Source organism: Cervus canadensis, chromosome 24 (genome assembly GCF_019320065.1).
Source record: "Cervus canadensis isolate Bull #8, Minnesota chromosome 24, ASM1932006v1, whole genome shotgun sequence".
Taxonomy (NCBI): Eukaryota; Metazoa; Chordata; class Mammalia; order Artiodactyla; family Cervidae; genus Cervus; species Cervus canadensis.
Genome location: NC_057409.1, coordinates 39,181,588 through 39,198,501, shown reverse-complemented (window position 1 = coordinate 39,198,501; position 16,914 = coordinate 39,181,588). Strand labels below are relative to the sequence as shown.

Here is a 16,914-nt window from a genome sequence, read left to right as displayed (position 1 = left end):
CTTACTTTTAAAACTTATATGCAGAGTACATCATGCAAAATGCTGGGCTGGATGAAGCACAAGCTGGAATCAAGATTGCCAGGAGAAATATCAGTGACCTCAGATATGCACATGGCACCACCCTTATGTAAGAAAGTAAAGAAGAACTAAAGAGCCTCTTGATGAAAGTGAAAGAGCAGAGTGAAAAAGTTGACTTAAAACCCAACATTCAGAAAACTAAGATCATGGCATCCAGTCCCATCACTTCATGACAAATAGATGGGGAAACAATGAAAACAGTGACAGACTACTTTTTGGTCTGCAGATGGTGACTGCAGCCATGAAATTAAAAGACTCTTGCTCCTTGGAAGAAAAGCTATGACCAATCTAGACAGCATATTAAAAAGCAGAGACATTACTTTGCCAACAAAGATCCATCTAGTCAAAGCTATGGTTTTTCCAGTAGTCATGCATGGATGTGAGAGTCAGACTATAAAGAAAGCTAAGTTCCAAAGAATTAATGCTTTTGAATTGTGGTGTTAGAGAAGACTCTTGAGAGTCCCTTGGAGATCCAACCAGTCCATCCTAAACGAAATCAGTCCTGAATATTCATTTGAGGGACTGATGCTGAAGTTGAGACTCCAATATTTTGACCACCTAATGTGAAGAACTGACTCATTTGAAGAGACCCTGATGCTGGGAAAGATTGATGGCAATAGGAGAAGGGGACGATAGAGGATGAGATGGTTGGATGGCATCACCGACTCAATGGACATGAGTTTGAGCAAGCTCTGGTAGTTGGTGATGGACAGGGAAGCCTGACATGCTACAGTCCATGGGGTCACAAAGAATTGGACACAACTGAACTGAACTGATAATAGGGCTAAACACATAGGAGTGCAGACAGATGATTTCTCAGGGGAGATGAAGTGAGAGCTGACTCTTGAAGGAAAAATAGGAAATCTTCAGGGCATTAAGTCAGGTGAAGGGTTTGGGGGAATGGCATTTCCCAGGTCTAGGCAGAGCTGGTGCAAAGTCACAGGTGTATGGGGACCAAGGAGATCAGTCTGGCTGATCAGAGAGCTGGGGGAGGGAGGGCGTGGGGTAGGTTGGTGTGAGTTCATTAAAGAGATTGCAGTTTTCTTGCAAGCATGGAATTGATTGATGTTGTTGTTATTTAGTCATTAAGTCGTGTGTCCCTGTGGACTGTAGCCAGCCCAGGCTCCTCTGTCCATGGAATTTCCCAGGCAAGAACACTGGAGTGGATTGCCATTTCCTTCTCCAGGGGAACTTCCTTACCCAGGGATCGAACCCGAATCTCCTGCATTGACAGGTAAATTCTTTACCACTGAGCCACCAAGGAAGTCCTCCTGGGGATTGATAGAAACTTTATAAAGCTCAGTCCATCAGTTGTGAAGAACGGGTTACTGGTGAAATTAGAAATAAGAATTTATTTCAATGACTCAGGTCCAGATGATAGGATTGATCATGATTCAGCCACAAGGAAAATTTAATGAATTTCAAAAGTAGCAGAAATATTACAGAACTAGAGAAATGACACGTTCTCTGGCCCACAATGCAATAAAACTAGAAATAATCAATGAAAAGACTTTTTTTTAAAGTTGTCATTGTGAAACATATTTTAAACTTTTTATAAATGTCATGAGGTCAATTTAGAAATCAAAGTTGAAATTAAGCACTATCTAGGGGCTAAAAAGATGAAAAAAGAATGACTCTCAATACTATAAGTACCTAAGCTGCAAAACCATAATAGTAATAGAATTGGGGGGGGGGGCGGGAACAGGAACTGGCTTTTTTGGTAAGAAAAGTAAATTAAGCAAACAATTGACAAGAATAGAGAAGGAAAAAATATAAAACATTAGAAATGAGAAAATATTTATATTTATAGATACAGATAATATTTTAAAATGGAAAAATGCTCTGTATAATTTTATACCAACAAATTTGAAAATATATATGTAATAGAAAATAGACATCATCAAAATTCACTAAAAATATTTGAAAGATTAGTTACTACAGAAGATTTTTAACAAGGAGAAACAGTCTTCAAAGATAAACAACCATAAGAAGAGATGGTTTTCCAGGCAAATTCCTTTAAACTTTCAAGGGATTGGGGAATTACTTTTACTCAACTTTTCTAAAAACTGGAAACACTGAGAAAACTCCCCAGTTTATTTTAGGACACTGGCATAACTGTAATACTAATATCTGATAAAGATTTATTGAAAAAATTACACTGTTATAACTGAAAAAAATTTAACTGAGTTAAATTCTGAGTTGAAGCTTTGAAGGAAATTGGTGTAACTGGCCAAGGAAAATTGTCTAATATGGAATTGTTCCAGTATCAACTCAGAAGTCTAATGTATCATCTAAATATCCCCTAAATCAGATATATAAAAAATAAACATATCTTATATAAGATGAAAGCAAAGATAAACATATCAAACATTTTCAAGAACATATTAAAAATTATGTTCCAGTATATAGAAAGATTTAGTTTAGGAATTCAAACTTTGTTCAACAGTTGGTTTATATATTAAAAGAAGGAAAAAAACTATTGAATCAGTGAATTCTCAGAATATGTTGGTTAAAGCCAGTCTGATTTTTAAAAACTGATCTTGGTACATGATACATGGGACATGATCTCGGAAGAGAAGAAAACATACTTAAAATGTCAGAAATAAAAAGGCAAATTTTAATAAATGTGGTAGACAAAAGATACCCCAGTTCAACTAGGAGAAAAATCAGCCCCACAGCCCATGTCACCACTATGAGCCTGTACTAGTCTGAAGCAGAGAGACAAACCTCAGGGCATCAGGGCCACCTCTGTCCCCTCCACACTGTACCAGACGGGGCAGAGTCTCTTGGGTAGATCTTGAAGGACAGCCCTCCAGAATGTCAGTATCAGTCCATTGGAGCTGGTACGTAATAATATAGTAGGAATTTATTTGCTGTCCCTGTTTTGGAATTCTAATCTACAGAAACATAAAAATAAGAGTTATGAATTTCGGGAAGGAAGAGATTTATGGATGATCTCTATTTAGATAATTCATGATGATCATCTGCAAGTTGGTTGGATTTTGGACAGTTGCTTGAGAATCAGTAACTCCTTTTATATCAGTGGTTTTCAAATTTATCTTGCCTCAGATTGCTGGTCTTACCCCCAGAGTCTGGAGGGGGTCTGGGAATTGCATTTCTGATCTCAGGCGATGCTTGTGCTTTCAGTTCTGGAACTATACTTTGAGGATCATTGTTTTAAAGAATAATTATAACAGGTAATTTTAACATCTAAAAAAAGTCTAAAGTACAGGAAACATTGTATAAGACCTTATAAAGTTTTACTGAAAGACATTATAGATAATATGAATACATGGAGACATCTACTTCCTCCATTCCTGGGTAGGAATGTTCAATATCACAAAAATGTGAACTCTACTCCAAATGAATCTATAAATTTAAACTGATGTGGTGGTTGGTGGTTTAGTACCTGTATTGTGTTCAACTCTTAGGACCTCAAGGGCTGTGGCCCCCCAGTCTCCTTAGTCCATGGGATTTCCCAGGCAAAAATACTGGAGTGGGTTGCTATTTCCTTCTCCAGGGGTTTCTCCCATCTCAGGGATGGAACCCAGATCTCCTGCATTGCAGGCGGTCTCTTACATTGCAGGTAGATTCTTTACTGACTGAGTCACCAGGGAAGCCCAAAATTTAAGGCAATTCCAACCCCAATTCCAGTTATCATTTGGAACTTGACAAAACAATATAAAATTAATCTGTAAGAATAAATGCAATGTGTGTTTATTTCAAGGAAAGATAGGGTAATGGAATAGGAAGGAATCAGAAACTGACCTATGTATACAAAGGGTTTTAGCATATGATAAATATGATATTTTAACTCAATGAGAATCAACAACTTCCCTTTATATTGGTGGTTTATGTCAGTGGTTTATACCAATGAGGAAATGATAGTTTATTTAATAATAATATTGAGACCATCGGATGTATAACTCTTTCGAAAAACATGATATAGGTACCACAGTTCAGATCATAAACAAAAATAACACCAGAATGTACTACAGAGTTAAACATGAATTTGTAAAACTCTCTATCAAACTTTATTTATCTAGGGACAGGAGTACATTATGGGAAGGGTTTAATTTTTTACTTTCTGTAACATGATAGGGGTCTGAATGGAGCTAGCGAGAGAAAATTGCAGGGAAATATGAGGCATAATTTGCTAGTGAAATTGACAGGGATTGATGGCTGATTGATTGTGGAAGGGAGATCAAGTGTAGGAAATAACGGGGGAGGAAAAAGTTTGCACATAGAGGTGGAAGGGGGATTCATTTTTTAACCTCTGAGTTTGAGGTTTCTATAAGACAGCTGAATGGAGATGTCTAGTAGGCAGTTGGAACCCACTCTCAGACACTTGGGAATCCAGGAATGTGGAACCTGGACTTGGCCCCCGAGGCCTGGGCTTTGAATTCAGGGCATGGTCCTTGGACTGCAGAGCCTGGAACTAAGGTGATCTGAGAGGTCAGGTATACATGTCGGTCAAGGTGTCTTTCTGAGAAGGCTTGGAGATCAAGCAGAGGCCAGGTGAAAGGTAACAGGTCAGAAACTGGGAATGCTGGACTACAGCCAGAAGGTTCCACACGGTGGGGAAAATAAGAAGCTTAAAGAGATTTCCTAGCATCATGAGTAGCCATGAGAACCTTTTAGAATATTGCTGTCCAATAGGAGAAATATAATATGTGTCAAATAATGTCAGCTTAAATTTTTAGCAGCTACATTTTAAGATGAAACAGGTGAGATTAATTTTAATGTATTTCATTTAATCTAATCTTTGCTCAGTGGGTAAAGAATCTGTCTGCAATGCAGGAGATGCAGGAGATTCAGTTTTGATCCCTGGGTCAGAAATGTCCCCTGGAGAAGGAACTGGCAACTTGCTTCAGTATTCTTGCCTGGAAAACACCATGGACAGAGGTGTCTGGCGGGCTACTGTCCAAAGGGTTGCAAAGAGTCAGACACGACTAAGCAAGCAGGCAATCTATCAAGTTATTACGTAACCAACATGCTGATGCTGAAGCTGAAACTCCAATACTTTGGCCACCTGATGTGAAGAACTGACTCATTGGAAAAGACCCTGATGCTGGGAAAGATTGAAGGCAGTAGCAGAAGGGGATGACAGAGGATGAGGTGGCTGGATGGCATCACTGACTCGATGGACACGAGTTTGAGCAAGCTCCGGGAGTTGGTGATGGAGAGGGAAGCCTGGCGTGCTGCAGTCCATGGGCTCTCAAAGAGTCAGACACGACTGAGCGACTGACTGAACTGATGTAACCAACATAAAAATTATTAAGATATTTTCTATTGTTCCTGTCTTTTTTACACTTGTAGCACATCTCATTTTGGACTAACCACATTTCAAGGGCTTGATAGCTACATGTGGCTAGTGGCTACCAGACTGACAGCTCAGTTTTCGAGAATACTGGCTGGGAGAGGAGAGCTGTTCAGGGTGCTGAACAGGCCTCGATTTTTTTTTTTGTTCCAGGAATATGTTTATTAAAATCTGGACAAAGCAGTCCTCTGCCAGGCATTTTCCCATGTGATACAGACACCTCCCCCACAGCTCTCCAACATTCACTCCAACCTCCAGTCACAAAAGAGGCAGAGGGTGGTACATGTCATTGATTATAAAAATCTATGTATGCTCTGAAATTTAAACAACTTCTTTAATGTGCTTTAGATATTTCTGATGAATGCCATGGCTCGTCAGTCGGCTAGTATGCCAATGGACAATCATAGCTAACTATGATGTACTTCGAGTCTATAAATTCATCTCTCAAGTTTCTTGAGAGGAAAAAAAAGCACAGGGTAGAAAATAAACAAGAATGGGATGGTTGAATCAGAGTCACACCAGAGTTCCCCGTGGCCTGTCACCAGAGCTAAATTTCTCCAAAAATCAAGACTCCAAATGTCCCATAATCTCAAGTGTGTGTTTGTACAAATTAGTGAATCACTAGTTCAAGACATTTTAAAATTATCTGAGACCTCTTTGACCCACGTGTTATTTGGCAGTGTGTTGTTCCACCTGCAAGTATTTTTATATTTCCGGCTTTTTTTTTTTTCATTACTGCCTAGCTTCATTGATTCACAGTCTTAGAAAATGCTTTGTACGATTCTCTTAAATTTGAATTGTGACCCACAATGTTGTCTACCTCACTCAAACTTTCGTCTGAGCTTAAAAGTGCATATTTTGATGTAGTAGAAGAAAATACTCTATAAATGCTGGTTAGATCCCTCCCCCAAAAAAGCCAGATTAGGGAATCAAGATTTCCTTATGGGGGCACAAAAGCAGTTTTCACTTCTGAAGGAGAGTCTGTAGAACCTGAGAAACTGTCAGCTGAAGATCTCTGTGCAATCAGAAGCTTTGTGCAAACTGTTTAAGCTCAGAGATGGGACAGCGGCAATGTTGTCTCATGGTTCTCAGGCTTCTTGTTGACACTGCTGGTGTTTTTAATCAAAGACAAGATAGAGTATCTTTTCTAGGTCTCGCAGGCCACTTTCTCCTTTTATTATCTATTCGGTTGTTTTTTGTAGAACAATGATTAGCAATCCTTAAGCTATTATTTCTGGGCCTTCCTTAATTTCCTTAAAAAAAAAAAAAAAACCCTACACTAGAAACATGCAAAATCTGATCATTCAATTAGATGAAGCAGCATAACAAATGACCCAAGGACACCCCTCCTCACCTTGGACAACTTGGGTCTGAAAGACGAGAGCATTAAATGACCGCCAAGTAATCAGATTCTAAACATGAAAGACAATTATATACCCAACAGACAGCTCAGCATGGTGGTATGTTTTAAAAGACCTTGTCCACAATAAGCAAATGATGTAGTGATGGAACATCAGAACAAAGGTGACGAATAAGAAGGCACACTCTAGAAGTTCAGTAGTTGAAAGAATGGAACAGTTTTGGTTTGTGTCTAATGTAGGAGGAAAGGAAAACAGGTGTATTCAGATTATTTTCAGGTGAAGGGTTCTGTCAGTCAAAGTTAAGAGTGGTGGCTTCTTTCTCCCCGGACCAAAGCAGTCTTTTCTTCCACTGGCTTCTGAGAATGCGTTTAGTTTTCCGAAGTGTAGAGGTGATACATCAGGGCTACAACCAGTGCCGAGATAGCTGGGATCAGCCAGTTGGTCCACCAGCTGGAATTAGAATCAACGGTAGTAATAATACTTTCCGCAGGCTTGGTTATCTTTGATCTGTCATCTGGGTGCAGCTCTCCAATGATAAATGTTTTGGACAATTCTCGAGCATCTGCAGAGTGTCCAACATCCTCAAAGTTTTCAGTAGCATCACCTCCAGCTTGTTCCCTTAAGACTTCCTCCCCACCAGGATGCTCCTCCAAAAAGTTGGTCAAATCGTACACTTTGTAGTGTATGATCAGCCAGGTGCTCTTGCTGTGGTTGTGCTTCTGGATTTCTTCCAGAGTGTAGTACTTAACGGCTTTGCTGGACTCCTCGGCCATTTCTTAACGCAGAGAGCCTAAGGCCCTAAAGGCAGCAGGAGAGCGGGGAGGCCTCGATTTTTGACTCTGTCTGGAGGTCAGGGTTGCTATTTGGGATGGGATAGAACTTAGGAGTCAGCAGCTCTGGCTTTGGGCAAAAGCATGTTCAACTATTAGGCTGTCTAAGAAAAGTGCTTTAAGTGAAGATAAAATTAGGCTAAGTAACAGTATGACTGAGAAACATAATCACTTAAGTAGCATGAGGAAGAGAAACCCAAGAGGAAGGATGAGAAGGGAAAGCCAAAGAAAGCAGCAGACAGCGACGGTGCAAAGGCCAAGGCAGGTGAGTTTCAGAAAGTAGAGACAAGTCAATGCTTCAGTCCCTGGGAGCCACAAGGAGATTAACTATGGGCTAAAAAGTAACCTCCGTGTATGATTAACCTGACTATTGAAGGCTCCCTAAGAACAGTTTTATGGGAATGTGGGGGCCCAAATCAAACTGCACAGGGTTTTAAAAAGACAACTCTTTCAAGAGCCATACTCTGAAGACAGCCTAAATCTTGTTTTCAGAGGTAGGCAAGATTCCAGAATATGTTAATGGGTCAAAACAGGGAATCAGGAGAGAGGATGATGTTGAGGGTCCAAGAAGCAGGGATCCAGGTCGTATTTCATATAGCTAAGTCTATATATTGACTAAACATATAAGGGCACATACCTTAGCTATTCAGCATCCATTCATCTTTCTTCTGTGAACAATCTCCCCCTAATTTTAGTCCATGAAATTCTAGCTGTTTTCATTCCAACGCTCCTATTTCCATGGGGAGTATGTGGCCTGGCCAACCTGATCAGTGAGTACATCATTGTCCTCTGCAGACATGGGCACATAACCAAAATCAGGCAAGGAATACACCAATGAAACTTGGATCAAGGACTCTCTGTTTAAATTACTTTTTTCCTCTTGAACTTGGAATCCGAGATTGTAGTGGTAGTTACTCTCTCGTCTGGGTGTGTAGCTTGAGTGTACAATCAGCACACAAAGAAGAGATGAGATGAACTTGGAGACAGAGAAAAGTCACCCTAGTGACGTTACCTAGGACCAGAGCAAGCTAGTCCTCCCTTGGGTCATTAATTAAACAAGGTAATAAGGCCTGTTTGAGCTATTTTCTCCCACAAGCCATTGAAATACAGCTAACTGATACAATCCCTGAGGTAGAGGCAATGGTTGGGAGAAGATACATAGGTGAAGGAATTAGCTCTGGTGAGAAGCTCATTCCCTGAGAGGAAGAAACATATGGAGATGATGATGGCTAGGGAGAAGAGGGCATTCTAAGGGCTTCTGTTTTCTTTTTGAAGTGAGGAACAAATTCACTCAGAGTTAGGAGGAGATGGTGAGCAGAAAACTTGAGGAATGATGAAGATTTGAAATTGGTGCGGCAGCCATTGAGAGAGGCGACCAGTCACACACTTTAGAAAGAACTGCCAAGCAACATGGCATCACTAATGTTTCCTGTGATGACAAATTTCAATTAAGTAGACTTTACACCCTAATGCTTACTTGGAGGCAAGATTTCACACGCAAACAAGCTTTGAGTCCAGGACTGACTTGTATTGATTATGCTGAAGGGAAGACGCCTTGAGGAAAATAAAGCTATTTTCAAATTTATCATCAGCTGATTACTATAAAACTCAGGCAATTGGGAATAAATGGTCTGTGTGCTAGAGAAGTGTTTGTGACTAGAAACACAGTGGGCCCTAAACAAAACAAAACAAGGACTTATTGGGGGGAAGGAGGGAGATTTCATTGATTCAAAAACATGTAGCAGGATAAATTATGGTGATTTTAATTCCTTCCTTGTTCTCACAGCAGTGGGAGAATTAAAAGAATGAAAAGGCAATGTTTCCACGTCCATTTCTGTGTGTGTTCTCAGGCTTAAGTTCTCTTTACTCCTTACCATCTTTTAAGGGGCCAGTGCTTAGGGGGCCACCCCGAATTCAACCCACTCAGGCCTTAGTATGAAAGGCCCACCCAAGAATCAATTCCATCCATGCGCAGGAGAGTTGGAATCAACACTGCTACAATTACATGGGCTAAGAGCAGGGGGATGTTGTTCTTCCACAAGAAAATAGGTGCACTGCTTCACCAGAAGAAACATGACTAGATGCAGGATGGTCAGCAGAGCAGGTTGCCTCTGAGAGGGACTTTTCTGTGGTAAATATCACCTGGCTGTTTCCCCCACAGCCTGAATCTCAACCTCTTCCTTTGTCCTGGCCCCTCAGCCCTAACCCATATACATCCAGACATTCTAGGATCTCCCTTGCCTTTGAAAACCAATCTTGATGTTAGTGTTGTTCTAGCTATGCCTCTCTTTTCCCTGGGGTGGGAGAGATGCTAACCTCTGGACAGGCAAGCGGGAGATGCCTAACCGGGGTTAAAATCTGTGGGCTGACTCCAGGGCTGCCCTTACTATTATGAGCAGTTTCCTGGGTGGAGGGAACGACTGTATGGTGTCACCAGGGAGACCAGCCACTAGGCTTGGCAAGGATTTCTGTGTCCAGTCTTGACATAGAGTCTCACATCTTCAAGTGGACCCCAAAGCCAAGGGCAAAGAGCAGGGTGAGTGGCAGCCATGATGCCACTTCAGAGCAGATGTTTTGAACACTTGGGACCAGATTTTCAGGATTAAAATCTGAGTTATTTCTGTTGTGAGATGGCTGCTTCCCAGACAACTCAGTCTAAATTTCATACCAAGCGATGACTTGATTTTGGTTCAGAAAGGACTGTTTCAGGACTTCCCTGCTGGCCCAGTGGTTAAGACTCCGTGATTCCAATGCAGGGGGCATGGGTTCAGCCCCTGATCAGGTAACTGAGATCCCGCATGCTATGGGGCGAGGCCAAAAAGTAAAAAACAAACAAGCATGCAGCTGTTTCTTGCCCTTGAGTGGTGCGGCTTAAAGTCCTAACTGTTCCACCTGTGGGTACTGAGTGCGGGGCACTCTTCTAAGCCACTCAAGGGTGTTATGGCACTGAACCAGGTCAGACCCACTCTTGAGGCCTTGGAGCACACCTCTGACCTGTTTCTAAACATACACTGATTCAATGATCAATATATGATCATGAGTCCTGACCCAGGGAACAAACCCAGTTCTCCTGTATGGCAGGCAAATTCTTTACTATCTAAGCCACCAGGGAAGTCCCAAAGACACCTACCTCTGGGGAATGTGGGCTGTGCCTAACACTATCATTAAACAAGATAGCTTATTTTAAAACCCTCCATATTTTTAAAATTCTTTTTTGAACAGGTATAACCATATCAGAGACCTACAGTTTTAACTCTTCTGTTTACTATTTCCTGACATTTTAAAAAGGCTTAGCTTTCAGTTAAGAGTCCAGTGTTAGAGAAGGGAAGAAGTCACCCCTCTCTGCTCCATGTCTGGAGAAGGAAAACACATGGAGAGTAGCCACCATAGTACGGAAATGACTTATAAAAATGTAATGTACAACATTGGTTTTCCTTTTGGAAAGTGGCCAAGTTTTGTGCCCTGATTCCTCTCAGATGCACCAAATGAACACAGAGAATCAGCAAACTAGGGAGTCTGCAGGTTCCCAGATGCTGCTCGTGGTGGAAGAGTGATTCTATGGCTACTCTACCATCTGGCCCATCACACTCCTGTCAAATTATGTTTTGCAGTGTCATCTGATGAAGCTATGCAGCATAACATGGCAAGCTGTGATAGAGTACGTGGGGAAAATGAACGAGCATCCCAGGTGATTCACCAGCAGTCCTGCTTCCTCAAGGCTTTTTCTTCTTCTTTTTTTTTTTCTCCTGCTGGTAGGAGAAAACTCAAGAAAAGAAGAAAAATTGCTGGATGTATCAGACCCAAAGCTATAAACAAAATAATGTGCAATGTTCAAAGAAATGATAACATAAGCTACATATGGTCTTGTTCATGGAAGCAATTTAACTGGGGAACAAATTTTGCTTTAAACGACTCATATTTTAACTTAGCCAAATAAATATGTGTCATTTTCTACAGATACTAAGAATGGAATAAAAATTTCTTTCAGCAGTCCCTCATGTAGTTGGATGATCCAGAAAGAGATATATTAGGCCAGTTGTCCTCCAAGTGTGGTCCTAAGTGGACAGCATCAGCATGGCCTGGGAACTAGTTAGAAATGCATGTTCTCAGTCCCTACTTTGGGTCTACTGAGTCACAAACCCTGGAGGTGGAGCCCAGCATTTGAACAAACCCTCCAGCGATTCTGATGCAGACATACTACATGTAGGAAAAAAACTCCTTTATGGAGAGAAAAGTGGGCTTTGAATACATTATCTACTGCTTTGTGTGAAGCTTAACTAGTATGAAGGCCCAATTTTAGAAATCCAAAGATAATTTGAAATATTCAGAATGCTGTTTTAGATAAATAACTTAGGAGCATGCAGAATTTTACATAAAACAAGCCAAGTTAATCTAGATTTTAGCCAGAGGAATAAGACTGCTACTAGATCCTGAAATAAAACTACCACATGCCGATCGTGGGTCTACCCTGGCATTCAGAGATGCTGGAAGCAGAGGGAATCAGCTTCCCCCTGTCCATATATCAAATGTCAAATATTCATATAGTAACAGCTGTGAGCTTTTTTCTCTCAACTTTGTTTTGAGATTTTTTTTTTTTTTTGATGTGGACCATTTTTAAAGTCTTTATTGAGTTTGTTAACAATATCGCTTCTGTTTTATGTTTTGTTTCTTTGGCCGTGAGGCATGTGGGATCTTAGCTCCCCAACCAGGGATCGAACCCATACCCCCTGCTTTGGAAGGTGAAGTGTTAACCACTGGACCACCAGGAAAGTCTCTTTCCCGACGTTGGCCTCACATAGCACTGTAAACTTACCCCAAAACTAAAATACCTACAATGATGTCATTTTAATAATAAAAAACTAAGACATATATAAATGAGATGAGCTATTTTGTGTATTTGAATAGCAATTTGAAGTGCAATTACATTGAGATCAAGTCTTTGTTAAATTATTTTTGGTGCTATGGGGGCCACAGACCAAATACCCAACATATTATGAATTTCTGTTTAGAAAAAGGAAAAAATCTTCTCTATCCCCCAGTTTCTTTATCAGCCAGGCATTTGTCAAATGTCACTCCTTTGCAACTCGGAAGTCTGAAAATACTTCTGTATTGTTTTGAACTGTGCTCAGAAACTTAACAATAATACTTACCTTGTTTATCTAGGTTCATTTTAGGACTTTCCTGGAAAGACAGTTGGGAAGAAGGTCCTTGTAACTGGAAGCAAACCAATATTTTAAGCAGGAGGTTTTGAAGTGGTTCAAGTGGGATAGGAAGCAAAAAGACAACTAAGCAAAGTCCTTTTACCTGTGGAGCAATGACTACAAGGTGTTCAGAGAGACCGAAATCTCCGGGAGGATAAAAAATAGGAAAGCAGGGGGAGGCTTTTAATATGGGTCCCATCTCTAGGGTGGAGAAGGCAATGGCAGCCCACTCCAGTGCTCTTGCTTGGAGAATCCCAGGGACGGAGGAGCCTGGTGGGCTGCACTCCATGGGGTCGCACAGAGTCGGACATGACTGAGCAACTTCACTTTCACTTTTCACTTTCATGCATTGGAGAAGGAAATGGCAGCTCACTCCAGTGTTCTTGCCTGGAGAATCCCAGGGATGGGGGAGCCTGGTGGGCTGCCGTCTACGGGGTCGCACAGAGTCAGACACGACTGAAGCGACTTAGCAGCAGCAGCAGCATCTCTAGGGATTTAGAGCTGTATCTCAGAAACTGGAACCAGATCCTTAAACTAATATGGTGAATATTTAGAACTGTTTTTTTTAAACTGAGGTATAATTGACATACATTATATTAATCCAAGGTATATAACATAATGATTTGATAAATGTATATATTACAAAATGATCACCACAATAGTTTTAACATCATTATCATACTCTTTTTTCTTGTGATGAGACCTTTTAAGATCTACTCTCTTAGCAACTTTCAAAATGATACAGTATTGCTAGCTATAGTCATCATGCTGTAGGTGAATACTTAGAACTTTTGAGACATTATCATTTTAAGAGTGGACTAGATTCTCACTTCAAGAAAGTAGAAATTTACTTGAATTTTGAAGGACAAAATTTGAAGTTCTCAATGCTTGAATTTCTAATAGCACTATATTAAATAATTCTACACATTAAATACCTGAAAAATACTATCTACTTGAACACATTATTACATATATGTGTGCATTTATGTGCGTGTGTATATATGGAGTATCAGTTTGCTTTCAACAAAAAGAGTAAGTTGTTTTATAATAAAACCTTAAGCAGTTTTAAGAGTAAGACATTTCTAAATATGAGCAGTTGAAAAATGTCTTTAAAAGTTATATGATAATTAGGCTTAGAAAGGACTTCTACTTCTAATGAGTATATTAATTAAGGTACAAATTATTGGGCAGATAAGCAACACTTTACAAAGAGAGATACCAAAACAAAATTGATTTACATTATTTCTTTAAAAATATGATAGCAACAGTTATAATACCAGACTTGGCCCCAAACCAGGAAAGTTCCAAATATAGTCAAGTAAGATTTGTTTTGAAAAGCTGTAGCAAGGGCCATCAGGTTAGAACGCTTCTTGGTGTTCTCCTGAGCCCATCCCGAAGTCCTCAGGTAGGTGCAGAAGGGTCCAGCCTGCCATCCTATCAACAACGCTCCTGGAAATACAGTGCCTCTGCCTCCTTGCCAGGTCCTTACCTTCCTTAGTTTCCTTGGGGACTCAGTTTAGTCAAACACTCTGCAGTGGTTACTCAGCAGCTTTGGAAGAAGGACAAGTTGAGTAGTAACATTGTCAGACGTGGCATTCCTATGGAGAGTCAATGTCCTGTTCTGACTGCCCAGCAATGACACAAGAAACTGATGTCGAGGCTGCCCTGTTTTTAAGGGCTCACAGAAGTGCATTCATTAGTGATAAAGATGATGAATAATTTAAGGCCACTCCTACATCTCTGTTTCAAAGGGCTATTTCATATTGATTTCGTGTGTGTGGGAGAGACAAGTAAAACTTCTTCTGTGTGCTGTCCAGAGCAGGGGTTACCGTAGAGATTAGGAGACAGTAAGAACGGCCCCACATCCTGGGTAACAGCCACCTTACTAACCATCCCAGGTAATAAGACTGACCTAGGAATAGAGTCTAATTCATTTGATTATTAGTTCTTTTAGGAACACACAGAGAGAGCTATAGATTTTTTAAGGCACCAAATATGACTTTAAAAGGATAATAATAATTTATGAATGCACTTGTCCTCTTAAGTTTTAAGTATAATCTGAAAACACACATTTTAAGTTCAAATTAAAAAATGTATCTGTTGTAATCCTAATAAGGTTTTGTTTTTAAAAATGATGTCACATGAACCCAAATGTATTAGAACTTTACCATTAACGTCACCAGGCGGCTGGAGGCCTGTCTTTCAGAAGGGGTGGAATGCCACGCGTGGGTACATGACTCTAAGAGCAGTGGCCGGAGAACCAGGGCATCAGGGAGTCCTCGCTCCCAGCTGTCCACGAGTCCAAGCTCACTCTGCTCTGAGAGGTTAAGTGTTGAGGCAAGGAATATGACTTTATTCGCATTCTCAGCATGACTCTCTCAAAACAACCATCTTGTAGGGGTCTGGATACCACTTATATAGAACGGAGATGGGGGGAGGTGAGGAAACAAAGTAAAAAGGCTATTACTCTTGCAAATATCTCCTAGAATGACAAGCCTCCAGGAGGGGATGCGCTAATTTCTTCCTTCCTGTAGCTATCCACAGGTGAATGTGGTCCTGAACAAAGGCACTTTGGATTAATTTTCAGGCAAAGGGGTAGGGTTCCCTGGGGCAGGAGATTATGTATAAACGGTACCCTTTTAGTGAACAAAAGCAACAGGAAGCAAAGGCTAAAGTAACAGATCCAAGATAGAGTCAGCATTGGCTCTTCCCTGTAACACAATTGATGCTCCTAAAACAATTATAACGAAGGAGGAAACAGAACAGGCTCTATCTTGAAAGCAGAACTCCATCTTGGGCCAGATTGTGAGCTATATGCCCAGTATCTATGGAAACGACATACCAACTGGAAAACCAGACCTCCGAAAGGAAGAGCCCCAGGGCCCTCTATCCCCTAAAAGAATACCCGAATTATCTGTGTAACTGAATAGAATAATACATTCCATATATTGGGGTATGACCACAAGCCTATTGATAATTGTCCACTGTTAACCACCTAGGCTTAAGGCATATGAATCACAGGTTAACTTTGATTGTATCTTTCTTTTTCCTTTGTTCAGACTAGTTTCAGGGAATTTGGGGAGCTGGGTTTGAGCACTTATGCTTAGGGTATATAAGGTTTTCACAAAAACTGGTCGGGGATCCTTGGCTAAGAGGAGACTCTGCCACGGGCCTGCAGGTGTAATAAATTGCACTTCACTCTCTGCATTGTCCTTCTGAATGAGTTTGTTTCCCGGAACATGTGGCTACAACAATAAGTGGTCACCAATACACTTCAGAAAACACCATGAGAAAAATCAGTATCAACTCCAATAAAAGCCAATTTATTCCTTTCTTCTCAAAAAGTATTAGTATGGCACTACTGGTTTTGTAAAACCAGAAACTTGGGACATTTGAAAAATGAAAATTGATTAGTAATGGGACAAGAATGGGATAAAGTAGAGAGAGGAAAGTGTATAATTTATTTTTCTCTCTACAAATTTTGTTGATTTTCTGGGAGCAGATAAGACAATTTAGGACCGGAGAAAATCTGCCTCACTGGAAATCTGTTTGAGTGATATAGACTTAAATTTGAGAACAGATTTTAACGTTTTTAAATTTCATTATATGTGCAACAAGACAGCATAATACTTGAGGTCCTGGCAAAAGAGGAAGGTTGAAATGTTTTCCTGAATGCTGCCATGTTGAGATTTGAGCCAATCTCTGGCACTGATTGATTATATGGATCAAAAATCTTGCCCTCCCCCCAAAAGAAGGTTGTCTGATAGTCTGAAGTTCCAGGCAAATGATATAATTGAATAGACAAATGTTTAAGTACATGAGAATGAACTAGGGGATGTTGGAAAGTAATTTAAGCAGCAATTGATAGTCCTGAGCCTGGATGGTTTTGGATAGCTAAGATGAAAGGTCCGAGGACAGTTTTAGTTTCACTTACTTCTGTTAACTGGGAGTTTTTAATTACTGTTGCACCTCCTGGTTCAAGTTCACATAGACTTAGTCACATTTTTTCTTTTTCATAGTTTGTTTGGGTTATAAGTCAAAACAAGTTATTATATTTCTTCAACGTCATAGATAACTGACAAGCTGTCATTTTTTTTACTAGTATGGCAGTGCGCGTGTGTATG

General features: G+C 40.4%; 1 protein-coding gene across 1 annotated transcript; it reads right to left on the bottom strand.

The window, feature by feature from the left end:
• Positions 1-5,533: 5,533 nt before the first annotated feature.
• On the bottom strand, positions 5,534-7,576 carry LOC122426596 (cytochrome b5-like). The gene has a single exon (XM_043445638.1). The coding sequence runs from the start codon at positions 7,530-7,532 to the stop codon at positions 7,128-7,130; it is 405 nt and encodes a 134-aa protein (XP_043301573.1). The 5' UTR covers positions 7,533-7,576; the 3' UTR covers positions 5,534-7,127.
• Between the last annotated feature and the right edge of the window lie 9,338 nt (positions 7,577-16,914).

Coding starts and splice junctions, on each gene's coding strand:
- LOC122426596 (XM_043445638.1), bottom strand. CDS start 7,532: ATGGCCGAGGAGTCCAGCAAAGCCGTTAAGTACTACACTCTGGAAGAA.